Source organism: Gasterosteus aculeatus, chromosome 12 (assembly GCF_964276395.1).
Source record: "Gasterosteus aculeatus chromosome 12, fGasAcu3.hap1.1, whole genome shotgun sequence".
Taxonomy (NCBI): Eukaryota; Metazoa; Chordata; class Actinopteri; order Perciformes; family Gasterosteidae; genus Gasterosteus; species Gasterosteus aculeatus.
The window spans coordinates 15228013-15247710 of record NC_135700.1 but is presented as its reverse complement, the minus strand read 5'-3'; the positions used below and the strand labels follow the sequence as shown (position 1 = coordinate 15247710).

The window sequence follows — 19698 nt, the reverse complement described above, 5'->3', positions numbered from 1 at the left end:
ATAAGGTCATAGAGAAATATCCTATTACATTCATTCAGTTTTCCAGTTTTCAGTCGGCCCAAAGTTTTCCTCCAGACATGCAAAGACGAGCTCCGCTCCGCTGCAGGTCTGTCTGTCAGTGAAGCACTGACTCACTACTACAAGTTAAAACTTCCTGGGTGATGATGTGGTGTGATGAGTGTGACGGACCAGTGGTAGCCGGTCTTATGATGCATGGGATAAAGTTAACAAAGCAGAAAGTACACACCCGAATCCACAGTCAGATACAGTACACGGGCTCATTTATGTGAGCCGGACACTAAATCCTAATATATTTTCAGATACAGCCAAGCGTCCGTTTCCCACTTTATGCAAAGCTAACAAGAATAGAGCTATAAGTTATAGGTTATAGTTCCATATTTATTGACATGTCTGCAGGGAAGTAAAGATAGAAATGAACTTAAATTCAAGAAAGGCACATGCCTCAATGTATATGTATTCTGAATTAATGGCAAAGCTTTTGCCTTTTGTGTTTCAAATAATATGATTTAGAAACATGGTAATTCTGATCATTATATCAGAAGAATAAGAATAATACGATTATGTACAATCAAAGATATGTATATGCGATAACAACATAAACAGTAATACATAATCATGTTTTTGAGAAGTACTACTATTCTACTACACCATTATACATAAATAAGACAAATATAAAACCTATTATCACTTTACACAACTAGAGAAAGAAATTATTGCATAGTTTTTAGTGTTCGCTACAGTTTGCAGTGAGGTTAGTGGACGGTAACAACCTCACTTACCCGTGAGGTCTCAAGATTTTGGATTTAAAAGATTCTGCCATTCCAAAAGTAACGATCATTTTTGCCCATCTATGAAAATTTACAGATTTTTTTTCACTCGACCAACAACGTACTGGGTTTGTGCCAAATGGAAATGTAACGGGATCATTTTTCATCTGGTGACGCTACAGTGTATCTGTGGTTGGTTTAGTTAGTTTTGTTCTTCAGGTCCACCATTCGGACGGTATTACAAATCAAGAGTTTCTACCTGTTAATATTTCTATAACTTCACAACAACACATTTACAGACAGATGACCAACAGAACATATGAGAAACATGATATTTGTTACATTTTACCACAATCATGGGAGTATTTGACAAATGCCTTTAGAATACGGTGGACCCTAAAGCCAAACATTTTTTTCTTGCCAAAAGTGGCCCGTCTACCTAAGCCAGCTTTAAAAAAACTGCCATTATTGTCAGATTTGTTACTTCACACATTATGTGCAAAGGACACGCACGTCAGAAAACTCAACCGAAAATATGCTTAAAATAATATTTTTATCAAAGACATTTATTCTGTATGCCCCGAAAATGAAATAAAAATTCCAATTAGGCCACATAAGCAAAAGTTGTGGGCATTTGGAAAAATGTTGGATGCATGGATTTCGTTTTCCAATTTTTGCAAAAATAAATAATTAAATTGAAGTACTGAAAAAGCACATTTTTCTACATTATTTCTAACTTGTTGCAGCCATTGTTAAGCTGTTCCTAGAAACAAGTGCAGTACTACCCCAAAGCTGTTTGTGGTGTAGTGTAACACTTCTTATTGTTTCATATATCAGTTAACAGCCTTTGATAATATCTCATTACTGGTCAAACAGTGATCGATAATAATCTATAAGTGATACCCATGTTGGTGCGTTGCTAAAGTCCATATTTATACCTCCCTCCCACTTCAAAAGCTACTTCAGTGTTGCATTTTAACATTGCAGATTGCATGACTTGGTTAACACCATTTAAAATGCACAACCATTAGTCTCACTCTGGGGTGTGTCTCTTCCCCTCGGTCCTGTTCATACAACCCGGTCGGCACTTCCTGTCAGCGACTCCCTCTTCGCCCCGAGAACGGCTGCTTACACAGTGTTGCCTGGTGAAGAATGGGACAAATCATGCATACAGCAGGGGGATTGACGGTCGGTCAGTCTGTCAGTTTTAAAGACAGACACACACACACGCCCGCGCATACACAAACACACACACACACACACACACACACACACTCTCCAGTCCGAGTGCCAGTGATAACACTGCTCAGCGGGCCCATCTCCCCATTTCCCGTGTCCTCGTCCAGAGTTGGTTCTGGCACTGCGGCTTCCGTTTCGCAGCTCCAGCCAGAGACATCAGAGCAGGACAGTATCCGCTCTGAGGTGTGTGTGACTGTGTCCTCTCGTCTCTGTTCCCACAACCCCAGCGAGGCCCGCCGCCCACGCACTCACGTCCGCGCGGTGCAGGGACGGGAATGCACGGGCGACCGGACAAACCAGGTGGGCGGGAAAACCTCAGTGACGCTCTAAGAAGAAACCGATGTCAGTGTCCCATCTTAACGTGGACAAGCAAGGGGGGGTCAAAGGGTCGACATTCGTCGATACCGCAAATGCTAACGTCCAGGCACCAGAGAAATCAATTGTATTGATCAAAAGCTCAGCGTAGACGTTATTGCACAGGTTCACTCGGAGAAATCAATCACTTCCGGGCATTTTACCTCTGCCACAGCACCCCGCGGGTTTGTATTGTCACAGTCAGCATGTACGCCACTTAAGGTAATACGTGTGGCATAAAAGCTGCTTTAAATCAGCAGGGGGATGTTCTGGAAGAGCGTGCATCGCTTTTGTGCCCTAGAAACATGTGGAAAAAAATAAATCAGAAATGTAGATGTTAAATTCAGCGACGGATGGTCGTCTTTTGCAGTACAACTGCTTGTGACCTTTATGAGGATGAGGAGAAGCCTTATTAAAAAAGGCTGCGCGCCGCTGGTGCCTGACCAAGACCATGATGGAAACCAGATATCAACTTGGACTATTTATCCTGAGGAGTATTCAATTGTCTCATTTGTCTTTACCGCCAGCCTGAGGCGTATTCTGCACTGATGGTCACCTGTCAAACATCTTTCCTCCATATGGCTCAGGCTCTCCACCTGGTGGTAGCAGAGGCTGCGGTGTACCAGTACGCAGCTACGTACAGCAGTGTGTGCTTACACCACTGTACCTCCTGTATCCTTTCAAAAGTTAGTAAATAACAGCAGCAGACAAGGCTCGCACACAAGAAAGAGACCACACAAGCTTTAAAGCTGTTACGTTTTAGTATATAGAAAAGCGGCAATTAACAATGTACAAGGATCAATAACATTTAACTACACCTACATAAAAAATGCAAACTTGCATTCAATTAAAAAAAAAAAATAATAAGGCAGAAAAGGTTTAAAATCTTTAAAAAGAAAAATATACATTTTAAAAAAATTCTACAAACTGGTAGCTGCCACTATATAAGTTACAAGGCTGAGAGGTGCCTGACGCGTAGCTGACGTACATCATCTACCGCGTACAAAAGGCAGGACATCACAAACACAGAGCAAAGGAAACAAGTACAACCAGTCGATCCGTTACACAGACAAAGGAACAAACAAAGATGGTTTACGATCCCTCCGCATGTAAACAAACAGGCTCTTGTTGATTGTACAACACCTCTGACATTTCAAAGACGGCTTTGATGAAAGACGCATGAAAACGGAGTGCACAAAAAAGAAAGTGGTTTGAAAAATATTGCCGATTTAAGTTAGACAATTAAATTCTAGGGATGTCTTTTGAAGTCCTGAAAGAAAATGACAAACAGGAAAAATAACCAAGACATCGACACACACCTACACACTCCCGTCTCCTCCCCAAAAAGAAAAGTGTTACTTAGAAAATAAAAAAAGTGTCCTCAGAAAAAGTATCCATGCGTTGTGTATCTTTGAATGTGCATGTGTATGTACATCGTATCCATCGATCTACTGGACTTGACAGTTGCCTTCTTGTTCTCCGTCGGCCTGCTCCGGTCTCTGGAGAAAACTATGTGCAAGTTTCCCTTCCTCGCTCGGGGAGACACACTTCCTGCTGGAGCTCTCTGCCAAAGGACTCTGGAAAGGTACTGATCCCAAAGTCTGTGGGTGAAGAGCAAGAGACGAACGACAACATTAGCAAAAGACAAAAAACAACAACGTGGAACAAAGATTCAACACCCGAGCGAGCGCCAACGGAAGCATGGCGGTTCGGAGAAGCGCTCACAGACACCGTCACACGGCGCTACCGCGTGTTCTGAGCAATACGTCGGCCATAACATGGTTGTGTCGTGCTCCCGGGACACGCCGAGTGAGAATCACCGGTGGAATACGGCCAGTTGTAACAAACAAACACAAAATCGGCTGACTGGAGGAATGTGCAGTACCCATATAGTGTGCTTCACACAGACCTCCTCATGGGACGGACTATATCGTATAATGCAGGGACATGATTATCTGTCTTAAAGCATGTTCATTTTGTGCTGCAAGATGCCGCAGGCTGGCAATGCGTGTGTGATGGATGCTCCTGCTCACATTGCCGTCAGATCCAGATGTGGAAGCAGTCTGTCGGGCAGCCAGTCGAGGACTGCAGCGCTTCACTGTGGTTCTTCTCACAATGAATGGACTGGCCTCCCCCAGAGGAATGTCAGCAAAACCTGTGCAGAGCAGCAGTGATGAGATGTGCTTTGTTCACAACCATTCATATGTCATTTTTGTTTACTACACAATTCATTTTACACACACACACACAAATAATCAAACTAGCATGAGGGGGCAGACTGATAAAACTAAGACTCACACTACAACACACAGAAAACTAGAGGAGCCTTTTCTTCTTGCTGCTGGTGAACTGAGGGTGAGATCATCCATTAGATCACCACACAGAACGTACCTCTCTGCACCAGCTCGGGGAGTCCCTCTGGTTTGAACTCCTCGTCGTTGTGCTCTCTTCTCGGTTGGGGTGTACAGACTGTGGTGGCTTTGATCTTCTTAGTCAGGTTGAGCAGGGCCTCCTGGGCACTGTCTTTATTACTGATGTCCCGGTGAGCCCTTTTCCCTGAAGACGAACTCTGAGGAGACCTCTGAGGTGTGGAAGGAGCAGTGTTCTCGGCGTTGGAGGAAGACTTCCGGCCTGAGCGCCGCAGGCGGCGAGTATCGTCAGTGCTGCTGGGCGGGACATTGGCTTTGTTAGCGCGCTGGGTAGCGGTGAGCTGCTCCAGCCGGGTTGTCAGCGCATCATTGGACTCTTCCAGCTTGTGGACTTTAACCATCAAGCCGCAGTATTTGTCAATGCTGTCATCCGACTCCTTGCTTTTCTCCTCCAGCTGTTTATTCAGTTCATCCAACTCGCTCTTCATCAGCCCCAACTCGGAGTTTCTCTCTTCCAACTCCTTCTTCTTCCCATCGAGGGCAAACTTAAGTTCCTCCACCACTTTCTCTTTGGCTTCTGCCTCCACCTGCTTTTCCTGCAGGGCAGTGGTCAGGTCTTCCATTTCCTTCTTCCTCTTCTCTGCCTCCATCTTCAGCTGGTTCCCCTCAGTCTGCATCGCCTCACTGCGCTTTCCTTCACCTGTGACAAAAAGGAATTACAATAATAAAGTTAGCAATTAGAGCCGGATTTAATCTCCACGTTTTCAGGGTAAAATGCAGGTCTGAGCATCAAAGTCAAATCAACCAGTAAAACAAATTGATGCCAAACCACCGCGAGATTTTAAGTCAGTCTGATGACTTTAAGTTAAAGTCAAATAATAACAAAAAGCTTAAATGCGTTTCCACACCTGGGCTGTCCAACAGCGCTTGCTTCTCCTGCTCCACCTGTTTGCAGGTCTTCATCCAGAGACCCATCTTGCTTAGCGCAGAGTCCCTCTCCTTAGACAGCCGGGCGACCTGAGATGTTAGCTTCGACACCTTGGATGGGTGGAGACAAAAGGGTAAAGTGGTTTTAACACACTTTTTGGACAGCCAAGTAGACACAACTGCTCTACAGAAAGCCAGCATACTTTTTACATGACATTGTTCACGGCTCATCCAAGACTCTTTACAACAAGTATTGAAGAAAAAGTGCAGAGCTGAAATGTGTTGTGGACTGAAGTGCCTGCTTTTGATAAAGACATGATCAGAACCGGGGATCATTATTCGCTGAGATGGATTATGTTTGGACAGATCAACACGCGTCGGTGTACCTGCTCGCTGAGATGTCGAGAAGACGATTTGGATGTTTCCAACTCCTTTTCTAAAGCAGCAACTGTAGACCGAAGAGCCTCCTGGGCTTCTGTAAGTTTCTCTTTCTCTACTTCGGCGTGTTGCTTCTCTCGTTCCAGTGAAGAAAGAGCTGATGATAGTTTCTCTTTCTCCGCTTCACTCTTACAAAGGGAAGACTGCATCTCTTGTTTTTCAGCCTCCAACACCCCTTTCTGCTCCTCTATTCTTTTCTTCTCTTCCTCCAATGAAGAAAGAGTCTGGTGCAGGTTACATTTCGCCTCTTCTACCAAGGAGAGACTGGACTGAAGCTCCTCCTTCTCGTGGGCTAACGCCCCCCTCTCGCGCTCCAGTCTCTCTCGCTCTTCTTCAACAGACGACAAAGTGCAGCGCAGATCTTCTCTCTCCTGTTCTACTGAAAACAGGGTCGAGCGCAGTTGCTCTTTCTCCTCTGCCAGTCGGGTATTTTCTTCTTCCATCTGTTCCTTTTCCACCATGATGGACGAGATGGATTGTAATGAGGCCTGCCTCTGATGAGCCTCCTTCTCCAACACATCTCGCTCTTCTTCTTTAGCTTTCATGAGTGTTTCAAGCTCCTTCATTTCTTCCTCCAAAGACCCAATTCTTGCCCTCAAAGTTTCTCTCTCTTTCTCCCACTGTTCTCCCTCAGAGCGGAGCCTCTCGCCCTCCGTCTCGTACTCCTCCAGAGAAGACTGCAGAGACGTCTTTTCTTTCTCCATCTTCACCAGCAGGTTTTGTATTTTCTCTTTCTCCCCCTCCGCCTCGGCTCGCTTTTCTTCAAGGCAGATCTCGGTCTGCTGAGAGGCCAACAGCTGTGACCGCAGGTCATCCATTTGACTCGTAAGCCTTTCCGCTTCCTCTCTCATTCCTTTCGTCAGCTCTTCCACCCTGTGTTTCTGTCTTTCCTCTTCCTCCCGTCTGTCCACCTCGGCCCTCTCCAACCCCCTTTCCAGGTCCTCCTTAGCGGCCTTCAGGTCCTCGATCTCTCGGTTCTTTGGTTCCAGCTCTCTCTCCATCTGGTCTTTCTCAGACCGAAGGTTTTCCAGCTTGGCAGAGAGCTCTGATAGTTTCTCGCGGAGCTGTCTCTTCTCCTCCTCCACCTGAGGGTCAGAAAGAGCAGCATGAGAGCAAGGAAGGAGAAATGTGATGCTGTGCTTTCAAAACAGCTAATATTTTACTATTAGCTTATAAGGAAAAACACCCAATCATAGCAAAGGTTTCAAAGCGAAATATAAATGTACCTTTCTCTTTTCTCCTCCAGCTCAGCTTTGGCTGTTTCGGCCTGTTTTAGAAGGAGAAAACACTTTAGAAAAAAGGCAACCCGCTCAAACGGGAATTTTATCCAGTCAATTGTAAAAACGCTCAGACAAATTAGTTACTTTTCTCAGACATACATTTGTTCACAACAGAATACCTGTAACACAGCTTCTTCTAGACTTTGCTCTTGGTCTTCCTTCTCTCGCTCCAGGGCCTCGATGCGATCATGCAATGAGTCGGACTTCCTCTGGGCAGCTAGAAAAGTAAAGACTCACAATTAGACCGACAACAACACCTCACAAAAGTCAAGAGGATGTGCGAGTTCGGAGGATGTTGAGAGCCACCTTTGAGGAGCTCGCCCATCTTCTTTTTCTTCCTCTCGTCCGACTCGATGCGGACCTGCAGCTTTTCTATACCAGTCCTCATCTGCTGGATCTCTTCTTGTGTCGAGTTTAGACGAGAGGCGATCTCTCCCTTTTCAAGTAGAGAAGACTCCAGAGACTGTGAGAGACGGCATACTTCTCCCTCTAAAGCCTTGAAGAGAAACAATGGGGGATTAGAAGCTAAAGAGCATCCGAATCATCCGAGGGTTTATTGGTATAAGCGCGGCAAGTAACAAGATAAAAAGGGAACTTTTTCTTGAGGAAGGCCTTTACCTGTATCTTGCCAACCATGGACTCAGTGTTTTGATTGGCCGAGGTGTGGTCTATTGTGACCTTGTCCAGCTGGCTGATAAGCTCCCGTCTTTCTCCACTTTGTTGGGACATCGTCTGTTGCAGAACTTTAATCTGTTCCAACAGCTTCAGAGAACGAGAAGAAAAGGGAATCAGCTCTGTAACCCTCTCACATGCATTGCAATATATCCCACATGTCATGACTTCCATCAGACCCCATCAGAAACAACGTTAAACCAAACTGTTGTTCACGTTGGCTGTTGACAGTTAACCATCTGTCCATGTTGCCACTTTCTGAATTGAAAACAGAAAAGTAAAAAGAAGAACTCTGTGCCTCCTCGACTGGCCCAAACAAGTCATAAGAGGTCAAACCTCTTATGACCCATATCATTCATAATAGTTTACTCAAGGAACTCCTTGAATGGTACACACATACCTGTTGCCTCTCTATCTTCAGTTCCTGCATGCTGCTTTGCAGGGAGTCATACTCCTTCTTATCCGCTCTGATGTCGTCCTCCAGGATGGAAATCAGGTTTCTGGTGTCACAGTTGCTCTTCTCCAGACTGTGAACTTTCTCTCTCGACTGGCCCAAAGACTGGTTCAGTTCATCTCTCTCCTCAGTGCACAGCACAAGTTCAGACCTCAGCTGGGTTGTCTGGAGAAAGAATTAAGACGTTTTATGCCGCACTGATCAGTAAGCCTAAAAAAATCTGCAATGTTTTGATTTTGGACAAGAAAAAGCAAATGATCACGCCTACATATTGTTTTGACTGATAAATCCATGATACATGCACATTAAGTCAGTTCTTATACACACAGTATTTTGACGTTTTAGCTCAAAGGCTGTCGAGTCCTCACCTCTGTTCTAAGGGTTTCTATCTGCTGCTCCATGCTGGAACAAGCCTTTCTCTGGGTCTCCATCGCACTCCCCAGTTTGCTCTTCTCCCCCTGTAAGGTCTCCAGCTCAGACTCCATGCCCAGGATGTGCTGCTCCAGGTTGGCTTTCTCAGAGCGAACTCTCTTCAGCTCACTCTCCTGCTGAAGGAATTTCTCGTCCCATCCACCTACACAACCAAGGGAAATATCTGTTAGATACCAACATGCAGTAACGTAGTGAGGACCTTAAAGTAAACACATTGCTTTGTAAGTCCTGCAGTGCCATGACCTTTAAGCGGCATTTGAAATATAGTCTAAATAATGTGGCATGGTCCTCATAGGTAGTACGACGGGTCAATATTTACCTTTGGCCATTTCTAGTCCTTCCAGCATCTCCATAACATCGTCCAGCTGGAATTTGGTTGTTTGGAGCTGCAGACCTAAAGTGTCCCTCTCCTCTGACAGTTGAGCCATCTAAAATTGAGTATGCGGCATCAGTGGCTGTGTAACAATGGAATTCATCCTTTAAGTGGCATTTTGCTATTTCTTGCCCCTACCTGGTCGGCGTTGACATTCCTCTCCTCCAAAGCGATCTTCAGCTTATGTGCGGCACCCTGTGCCTCCTCCTCTGCTGCCTGAACTCTGCTTTCTAAGTTTTGAACTTGGACTTCTAGCTCAGAAGTCAACTCCATTCTCAGTGCGAGGTTGGAACTAAGCAGCTCGTACTCTGAGCGGAGGGCCTGGAGTTCTTGTTTTGGGATCATTTCATCATGGTTGAGGTCATTGTGTTCCTCGGAGGGCTCTGCTGCTGACAGACGGATGGTCTCCCCAGCAAGGGAAGATGGGAGCGAAATATCGCATATTTCAGAGTTACTTCCAAGAAAATCTCCAGTACTGCTGCTGTCTTCTGAAGGCTGCAAGACAGAAGACAAAATTCAAGCTCTGACTTCTTCTGGCCTTGATTACCAGCAAAAACACCTTCATTCATCAAGCAAAGCACACATTAGTTCTATTATTAGTAGCAACCAGCACTTTTGTTTACATAAATGCTAAATCAATCAATGAAGTACCCCAAAAACCATCACAACTGAAGGGAAATCACAGTTTAAGTAATTTTCTACCTGATCCAAGGGTTGCTGTAGATGTTGCTCCTTGTTAACACTCTTATCGGCCACACAAGCCTCCCTTTCCTCCTCTAGTTGTTGGATCATCTCCTGTTCAACAAAGTCCTCCTCGAAGACCAGCTTTGTCTCACTAGCAAGAGGTGAGGGAGATTTAAAATGTACTCATCAATTAATAAAACACATACAACAGCACATTATTCTGTGTTTGTGCTTTTTAGAAAATTCATTCATTCAATCATATTTATACCTGAAAGCCTCACTGGACTGTTGTGCGACTTCCCCTAGTTCAGCTAACATTGGGCTCAGCTGCTCCTTCACTGGGAGGGATTCTGCATCGGTGCTCGTATTCGGAATTGGCTCCACATCAGCCTGTTCTGCTGGGGAATTATTGCATTTACTTACTACTACATTATGAATATATGTAATCAAGTTCATTCTGGCTGATAAACCAATTGAATCAGCTCATATATGACGTTGTTTAAAGGCAAACAAAACAAAAAAACAAGTTTGTTTAATAATGTATTTGTCTTTAACAGGTTTGTTTTAATGAAAATCTAAGCTATTATTTCTATGCCGTATCGCCGAGACGAGTAACTAATCTATATTGGGTGCACTCACCAGCATTAGTCTCCTCCGTCTCCATGCAGCTGATTTTTTCTCCTGGCTCCTTCTGGGTTTCCCGTGAGTCGGAGAGCTGCTGTATGACGCTTTGTTGTTGGGCCACCTGCTCCAGCAGGGAGTCATACTGCAGCTCAAACGCACTCAGCTCCTTCTGCAAGCCCGCCAGCTTCTGGTGCAGCTCGGCCAGCTCCGCCTCAAAGTGTTGGATCCTATCAAACGTTAACATGAAAATGATGCGGTTTTAAATACAGCTAATGTTACGAGCAAAGGGAAACATTTCTTTTCCTAAAATACAGAAATAATGGCAGTGACGAATTCAGGTTTGTGACTCGTGAAAACTAAATATGTGCTGTACCTCTTTCTGTCCTCCTCAGTCCTCCGGTCCCTCTTCTCGAGTTGCTCTTTAAGTGAAGCTACCTCTTCTTCAAGCCTTTCTATTCTTTCTAGTAACTGCAGCTTCTCCTCAGTCGCTTGATTCACACTAGATTGTAGTTTGATGTTCTCTTCCGTCAGCTCGTTACAGTCACCCTGCAGCTGCAGCTTTTCCTCAACTACTTGATTCAAGTTAGTTACAGACTTATTTTTCTCTGAGATTAGCTCCGTTAGTTTAGCCTCAAGCTGGAGTTTTTCCTCATTAATCAGATTAAGGGTCATATCTAGTTGGGCTTTCTTCTCCATGACTTGTCTGAGGGTCGATTCCGCTTCCCGTTTCTCAACGTTCATTTGATCCATCTTCTGCTTTTCTTCGGTTAGCTGCTGAATGTCGGCCTGCAGATGTCGGTTCTCCTCAGACAGCTTATCCAAACTGGCTTCCAGCTGCGCTTTCTCTGCATTGGTATGAATCACCTCAGTTTCTATTTGCTCCTTTTCATCTCTTAACTGTTTCAAAGTAGTCTCTAGGTGGTTCTTCTCCTGTTGGAACTGGTTAAGACTATTGTCTTTGTCCTCCATTGCTTGGCGGAGAGTTTTCTCTAACCTGATGTTTTCCTCTGCAGTCTGGCTGAGTTTAGACTCTAAAGTAGCAACATTCTCCTCAAGCTGTTTTTGTTTGAATGTGTCTTCTTCCAAACGGGTTAGTTCCCAGCTCCTCTCCATCAGCTCCTCCTTAGCTGTAACATACTGTGTCTCCAGCACGGAGTTCTGAGATTGGACCTCCTCTAACCGGGTTTCCAAGACAGAGACCTGAAAAGGTTAAGAGTTCAGATTGAATCCAAACAGAGCTTTCTTCACTACAGAGCAAAAGGAGCTAGTAAAATGATGACAATGGAAAGAGTAAAAATATTGAGCTCCAAAGAATGACAATGAAAATCACCGCTGTGGCACAAAGTTGCTCTACCTGGGCTTTGCTGTCCTCCAGCCTGGCCTCCATGTCAGACATCTGAGATTGGTTGTGAGCTAGCTGAGCCTCCAGTGACGCTACGGTTCCCTTCAGATCCTCCAACTGACCGTCAAACGAGTTCATGACCGTCTCATTGTCCTCCAGGTCCATTTGCAGCATCTCCAGTTGTACCTTAATATGAAGAATTACACAAATACAGCAATTTCTTCCCACCCTAAAAACCTAAAGATAATGTTGTACCATTTTCGCTATATAATAAGATTGTCGTAAGAGGCAAAAACATGACCAAGAATCAATGCGAAACCAACCTTGATTTTGTTCATGGAAACCATCTTCTCCTTCAGAAGCTCTGACGTTTTGGCCTGCTCTGCCTCGGCTTTATTCAGCTTCTCCTTCAGGCTCTTTATCGTCTTGTCTCTCTCTTCTAAGCCGCAGGATGCTGCCGACAGAGTCGTCTTCATGGTCTTGATCTCTTCCCGTCGAGAACTTAATTCTGTTTTAGCAGCAGTCACAGATTTCCTGGCGGCTTCAAGCTTCTCTTTGAGGATCTTCTCTTTGTTAAGGAGATTTTCAACATCCAAAGCGTGACTCTCTTTTTCTTTGTTCGTCTTCTCTGTGAGCTCACAGACTTCTTTCTCCAGTGTTAAGACCAGATTAACCTTCTCAGTAAGGGTGTTCTCCAAATGGCTCTTGATTTCAATAGTGGAGGAGTGACTCTTCTCAAGAGCTTCTAGGTGCTTATTAAGGTCAGCGTTGGACTGGTTGACCAAGGCCAGTTCATGCTCCAAGACTGGAAGCTTCTCTGCAGCGTCTCTGCTTGCTGTTACCTTCTCTTCCAATGAAGATATTTGCTCCAGAAGGTTGTTTATGTTCTCAGTGTGAGCTTGCTGTAAGTTCTTTATAAAAAATAAATGAACGTTAAAGAGCATGATGTACACAGTAATAGACAATATGCACAACTACTGAAATATCATTTATTATTTGGAGCAATATTTTACCTTCGCCTCTTGCTGTGTCTCTAGAACGGCCTTTTCTAGCTCATCCTTTTGTTTCTCCAGGGACAAAATGTGAGCCTTGGCCTCTCTGAACTGCTTCTCCTGCTCTTCAGTGTGGCTCTGCAGATCCTTCAGTTCGTCCTTCAACTGTTTAAGCTCTTCTGTTTTCTGATCATGCAACTTTTTGTGTTCCTCTTCATTGTCTGACAGCGTCTTTATTTGTTTCTGCAGCTCAGCTCCCAGTTGCTCCTGGACCTTTAGGAACTGATCCACTGAACTGACCTGAATACAAACAGAACTACTGTAGCTTTTACTGGTTCAGACAAAAGTAATGAATAATACACAATATAATGTAAAAACATCGGGGGGAAGATTACAAAATCAGAAGATTAGATTAAAACCGTCAATCCAAAGAATATTCTAGGGACATTGATAAATAAGACACAAAGCAAAGTGAAAGCAAAGATACTTTGGTCATAACATCATTGTTTTGTTTACAATACACTAAAATTCTTTACAATACTGAAGTCAGCAAAGAATGCCCCGAGAGAGAGAACAAAAAAAGACGGCTACATATATAAAAGGAACAGACGAATGGCAATCTGTTTAGAATAGTTACTGATGCAGGACAGTAAAACCCACCTGGTTTTTGGAGAGCAGCAGCTCTTGCTTAATCTCATCCAACTGAAGCATCAGCTGCTCATTCTCTTGAACCTTTGCTGAAACGCTCTCCTCATACTGCATCAGCAGGGCAGCCTTCTCCTCTGACAACCTGGTGGAGTTCAGGCAAAAAAGAGAGAATTCATATCAAACGTCTTCCTTAAGAAACAAAAGCATCCAGAATGCTCCAGAGTTCATTCAAAAATATGACCTAAACAACAAATGAAACCCCACCTGGCAGTTTGCTCCTCCTGCTGTGCAGTTGCTTGAGCGAGGCTCTCTCTCAGCTGGCTGGTCTCTGCTTGGCCCAACTCGATGAGCTGGTCTTTGGAGTGCACCAGGTCGCAGGCAGCCTGGTGCTCGTCCTGCAGCTCAACGTTGGTTCTCTCAGCCTGCTCTGTTCGGGTCATTTCCTTTTGCAACTGCAACTCCAGACCTTTGACCTATTTCCATTAAAGAATAGGTGCCAGGCAGAGTTTAAAATCAATCGCTATTCATTGCATTGCTAATAAACATAAAATGTACAATTATAAAAGAATACAATGGATCACCTGTGCTTCGAGCTGAGCCACTTGCACAGCAACATTCTCCAGGTCTTTAATGTTCTTCTGTCCGGCCTCAGAGAATTTAGACTGGAGCTCGTTGTACTGATGCTCCCTCTCTTCCAGGTCTGTGCTCTTGTTGAGAAGTTCACCCTTCAATGAATCAATGTGGGCAGACATGCTGGCCTTGTCTCCCTCTATGCTCAAGAGCTGCTTCTACAATAGCAAGAACAAATGCAAAAATCTAAAACAAGTTTTTGTGGTTCACAAAAAACAGGTTGTTGAAATATGCATGTCCGTGTGCAAAATATGACGGAAAGGGTTCAGTATGCAAGCTCAGTTTAATAATTCAAGTGAATATATTGGGAGCCACAGCCACCTACCGTTACGTTATCATTAGCCTCATTCAGAGAGACGAGGCTGTTCTCCAAGTGGCCAATTTTGTCAGTGAGTTGTTTTTGCACAGCCTCAGTTTCATTAATCAGGGTCTCCTTTTCTTTCTTCCACTCCAGCAGAGCTTGATGTTCCTGTTTCAGTGTCTTACTCTCAGCCTGACTCGCAGTGAGACTGGATTTCAGCTCTTGGCTCTCGTTCTCCTTCACCGTCAACCTGTTCGTCAGATTTTCTAGATCTTGCTTCAGCTTCTGCAGTTCACTCTGGTATCTACGATGTGATAAATAAATTTGCAATAATTGAAAAGTGATTTCAATATGATACATTGTATATTTCTATCAGTGATTGTTGGGTCTCTGCTCACCTGTCATTAGTGGCCTGGGCATCAGAAACGGTCTTCTTCAAGTTCTCCAGCTCCTGGGACGAAGCCCGAGTTTGCTGCTCCAGTTTAGTCTGAAGTCTCTTCAGCTCATCGGCCTGTCCTTCTGATTTAGCTGAAGAGCAAATTGCCAAAGAATTAAATGATAATACATGAAATAATTGTCCAGAACATCTGGTGTCATTGCTAGTCCTACAACTAATTTACCTTTACGGTCATCCAGTAATCCCTGGGTGCGTTTCAAGCTCTGGTCTGCATTCTTCTTCTCATCCTCCAGCTGAATCAGACGCCTGCTACTCTGGTCCAGCTGGACAGACACGATATTCTTTTCTTTCTGCATCTCCTGTAGGTAAGAAAATATGGAATGACAGATATGTAGGTGCGGGAGGGCACTCTCTCTATAACAGAAACCTCAACATTAAGTCCAAAAAAATGGAGTATCCACCATCCTGAATGCAAAGCAACCACACCTCCATTTTCTTGCGGAGGTCCTGCTCTTTGGTCTGGCTGGCTTGTAGGCTCTGCTCTGACCTCAACAGCTTCCGTTTCTGCTCCTCTACCTCCTTTTCCATCTGACTCTTCTGGATGCACATCTGGAGAAAAGCAACAGGAGGGGAAAGTTGAGATGAGGAGGGAGATGTACATACAAGAGTGAAAAGTGAGAAGTGTGACACAAATGCCAAGCGCCCTATACCTTTAAACAGACAGGTGAGGCAAAAGCTGGAGTTACTATTGAATTTCAACATTCAGCAAATGTTAGCTCCAAGATAACGGTCAGTGTTTTCAGCTTTGTGGGAAGTGGAATGCCTCAAATTCAAAAGCACACCTTGAACCATATTGCACTCTTCTCAAACTATATCTGGATCTGTGAATATTGTGTCAACAGTGACATAATTGACCAAACTATTAAAAAGGTAGAAAATTATTTTTGCTGAATAACATGAAAAAAAAAACAAGTAGGAGTTTAAATGCCACCCTCGGGGAAGGTTTAGCGAGTAGATTCAGGAGCAAAAGAGCGATCCCACAAAGTTACCTTCTCCATATCCATCTGCAGTACATTGTGGTCTTTTTTGGACTGTTGAGTCTCTTGGGTCAGCTTGGTTCTGGTCTGGTTCAGCTGCTGTTCCAAAGCCTGGAGAGAAGTCTGCAGCTGGGCTAGCTCCTGCATAAAACGATTAAAATATTAAAAATCTGTTTTAACCAAATAAAATAATGTTATGTCTCCAAATATATGCACCTTTTGACTATTTCTCTCTTGGTCCTTTAGTTTTTGCTCCAGAGCTCGTTTGCAGCTCTCAGCGTTGTGCCTCTGACAGCTCATCTCCTCCGAGACTTGCTTTAGCTTCTGCTCCACTGATGAACACTGGGAACCATAAACAGAATAGCTGTCATTTACAAATGTCAGGATTTACCCAGTTTGCATTATTAAACCATGTAAATCAGGCAGAAACAGAACCCCCCCAAAAAGGTATCTTGTGTCTATGAAGTATCCATGGACCAATCATGGTACCTTAGCCACAGCCTGCTGCTGTTCGTTTGTGACCTGGCTCAGCTCGTGGGTGGTCTTGGCCAGGTCTCTGTCCCGTTCAGTCAGCTCTTTGCGGGCCTGGTTCAGCTGAGTTTGTAGGTCCTGAAGCCTGGAGGCGTGGCCACAAATTTCCTTCTCCTGAGTGGACAGACTCTTTTCCAGCTCCGACACACGGCCACGTAGCTCTGATGGTGAAACAGTAAACACTTGCTGAGGGAGAACATAATCAGGATATTTAACTCAAAAAAAGAAGCAAATATTTTTTATTTTAAGTGGTAGTAAATGTGGAAAATCTTAAAAAGACTATATTTTACAGGAAAGATACCAAACACAGTATAACTAGAAGCTATGAATGTCAAAAAAAGCTGTGAACAGTCCACCTTGGTTGATGGACTTCAGCTGGTCCATCTGATGGGAGGAGCCACAGGGACTCTGCGCCGCTCTAGAAGAGCTCATCCGTTGGCTGCTTTTAATAGGCGTCTCCTCATGGGATTCCCACAGGGACGTTCCCCGCCTCTTCAGAGGTGTTTCCATTGCATCTTGAGACTGGCGACCGTGGGCTTGATCTGGTGGCTGCCATGGGAAAATGGAAGATCCAGCTTGGCGGGCAGCGATGTCTTTGTGGCTTACAGTCACAGAGGAGTGATTCAACAGCTAAGAAAAAGAAGATTTATGTTAAGGTCAACTATTACAATTAACAAAATAAACAAACCCACATAATAAAATAATGTGCGTACCTTGACCTGCAGGACTTTGAGCTCAGTCTCCAGCCTTTTCCTTCCTTCTACCTCCTGGTTGTATTTCTCCTGAAGCTCATCTAGTCTATTATCTATAGACCACAATAATCATGTTAGGACACAAAGCCAAACTCCTCCAGAGTAGCTCAGATACATATGTAATATAAGTAGATGAGAAGCCACAATACGACATTAGTTGCACTAATAAACTAAACAAAACAGGAAGAAGTGGAAGGGAAAAGAAGATTAAAGAAAATTTGAAAAACACAATACATAGAGCTCCACAGGTTAGAAACGAAAGGACATACCCTGCTGTCTGCAGGCTGGGACAGAGGCTGGGGTAGAGAACGTTTTCTGTGGAGTAGTGTAGGGCTGCAGCTCAGAGGAGGAGGATGACAAGGAGGAAGAGCCTGCAGACTGCGAACGATCCAGTTCACTTTTGTACCTGAGCAGATGGAAACAGAGAAAGACGTTTTTCCATTAGGTCAAATGGTTTAAAATATCCATTCATATTGATTATGACTCACTCGGTACTTGACAAAGAAACAAGTCCCAGTATAAATACACCCTCTCTACTCACATTACAATGCCTAGCAACAAACACAGAACTCACTTTTTCAGCTCCTGCTCCAGTCGCTCTATGGTCTTCCTACAGGAATTAAGCTGACCATCCAGATAGCACACCTGGGTTCAAGAAGTCATTTTAGTCATGGTTTATTTTCTTTCTAAACATTTAGGCTTAAACTTGTTTTGTTTTTTAGCAGCTATTAATTATCAGTGGTATGATAACTTCTTAGTAACTTCTCTAAAGTCTTTAGAGGACTTCTTCCCTCAAAAATCCCTAACTCACCTGCTGTTCTTTGACTCCAAGATCGTGAACAGCCTTTTGACGGGCTTTCTCCAGAGAGTCACAGGACTCTACCAAGGACTGGCTCTCTCTTTTCAAAGCAGCGGTCTCAGTACGATCACTGTCCGCCTGGGGGAAGAGAAACATGGAAAACTAATGAATGAATGAATGGATTTCAAAATAGATTATTTCTGTGTTGTTTATGGTGGATTTTCAAGTGAAGTTGAGACAATGCAATGGTAATTTCACCACCTACAGTTTTAGTTACCAACACTCCATCCAACCATTACCCTTAAAAACTGACCTTTTGTTTCTGTTTCTGCAGGGCGGCCTCTAAGGAGTCCAGCTGAAACTGTTTCTGGTTCCTGTCCTTCTTCAGTTTGTCTAACTGGACTTCCATCTCCTGGATCTTCTGCAGAGCTTTGCCTGGAAGTCCATCCTTCCACTCCTCCACCGCCCAGCTCATGGTTTATAACCTGACTGGCCAGATATCAATAATATAGATGTTTCAATATGCACACTGACTGAACAACTCGTTTATGACAATGATATGATCCCCAGTAAGCAACGTTAGAGTCACTGCTATGTTCTGTTAGGATAAAAACATGTGTTCTCACATGGTAATGCTAACAGCACAGCACTGACCACTGGACAGGGAAAGTTAGGAAGTCATTGAATGACTTCTGCTTCAGTTCTACGACCAAATTCAACTAATGTGAAGTTATGTGACGTCATTGTTACACATTCACTTAACGCTAATAATCTGATTAATTAACGATGACAAGAGCACGTCTATAAATCGTAATTATCCACGTAACCTCAGTTGTAAAGAGAAGGCACCACAGGCTAACTCAACGTTATTAGTATTGCTATTTAACGTTAACTAACGTTATATTTCACCAGCGTGGGGGCATTGTGAAGTTAGCCAATAGCAGTTAGCAACCGTTAGCTAAGTCAGCTTACTGAACGTTACAGCTCACCGTGGCTAAAGAAACGTTCATGTTATCACCAGACTAAACGTCTCGGTACCTTTGACGCCAGATAAACATACGTCTGAGATTACCTAACGCACGTAGCCTTCACTTTACGTTAGCTTTAACGTAACGTTAAACATTCGCTGCGATGACCATGATTTTAGAAAACGTACATTTAACGTTATATTTCCAACAAAAAAACAATTAACGGCGGGACGTAACAAACTTGTGAAAGTACCCGTGGTAGCGATAAATAACACTAAATGAATCGCTGGAGGCTAAAAGACTAAAATATTCAAACTTACTTTGGGCGCGATGCTTCCTATCACATACGAACTGTTTGGGTTTTTCTCGTTGAAAATTCAAACTCCACAGCAGCAAATAGCGTTTCCCTGAGCTCTACGCCCATTGGCTACTACATGTGACGTCACCCTTGCGACGCACTCGATTGGTTTACTTGCAGTAATCGCGGGGCCACCATGTGGTCGGGTAGTATAACTACTCATTCTCAATTTACAGACTGACATCCTATTGCGTGGTGAAATGATGACAAATCTGTTTCATAGGTCTATTATTTAATTAATTGGTTTAGGGAAACGAGGTGATGAGGTTTATGGACTAGATTGAAGTGCAAACCTGTGGACTCAATGTA

The 19698-nt window shown here is 43.9% G+C and overlaps 1 protein-coding gene across 1 annotated transcript; it reads right to left on the bottom strand.

Annotated features, from left to right (window-relative positions):
- Positions 1-3123: 3123 nt before the first annotated feature.
- On the bottom strand, positions 3124-19447 carry cenpf (centromere protein F). The gene is made up of 37 exons (XM_078085079.1): positions 19352-19447; positions 18377-18552; positions 18076-18201; positions 17839-17909; positions 17534-17670; positions 17226-17317; positions 16869-17142; positions 16471-16673; positions 16198-16323; positions 15994-16122; positions 15431-15553; positions 15168-15303; positions 14946-15075; positions 14572-14851; positions 14198-14404; positions 13881-14089; positions 13629-13758; positions 12990-13268; positions 12300-12887; positions 11989-12162; positions 11008-11834; positions 10650-10861; positions 10279-10408; positions 10029-10161; positions 9465-9821; positions 9273-9381; positions 8890-9095; positions 8468-8686; positions 8014-8157; positions 7702-7891; positions 7515-7612; positions 7343-7382; positions 6064-7202; positions 5659-5788; positions 4773-5450; positions 4415-4536; positions 3124-3982 (listed from the first exon to the last, which is right to left on the bottom strand). The coding sequence occupies exons 2-37, from the start codon at positions 18536-18538 to the stop codon at positions 3830-3832; spliced, it is 8463 nt and encodes a 2820-aa protein (XP_077941205.1). The 5' UTR covers positions 18539-18552; positions 19352-19447; the 3' UTR covers positions 3124-3829.
- Between the last annotated feature and the right edge of the window lie 251 nt (positions 19448-19698).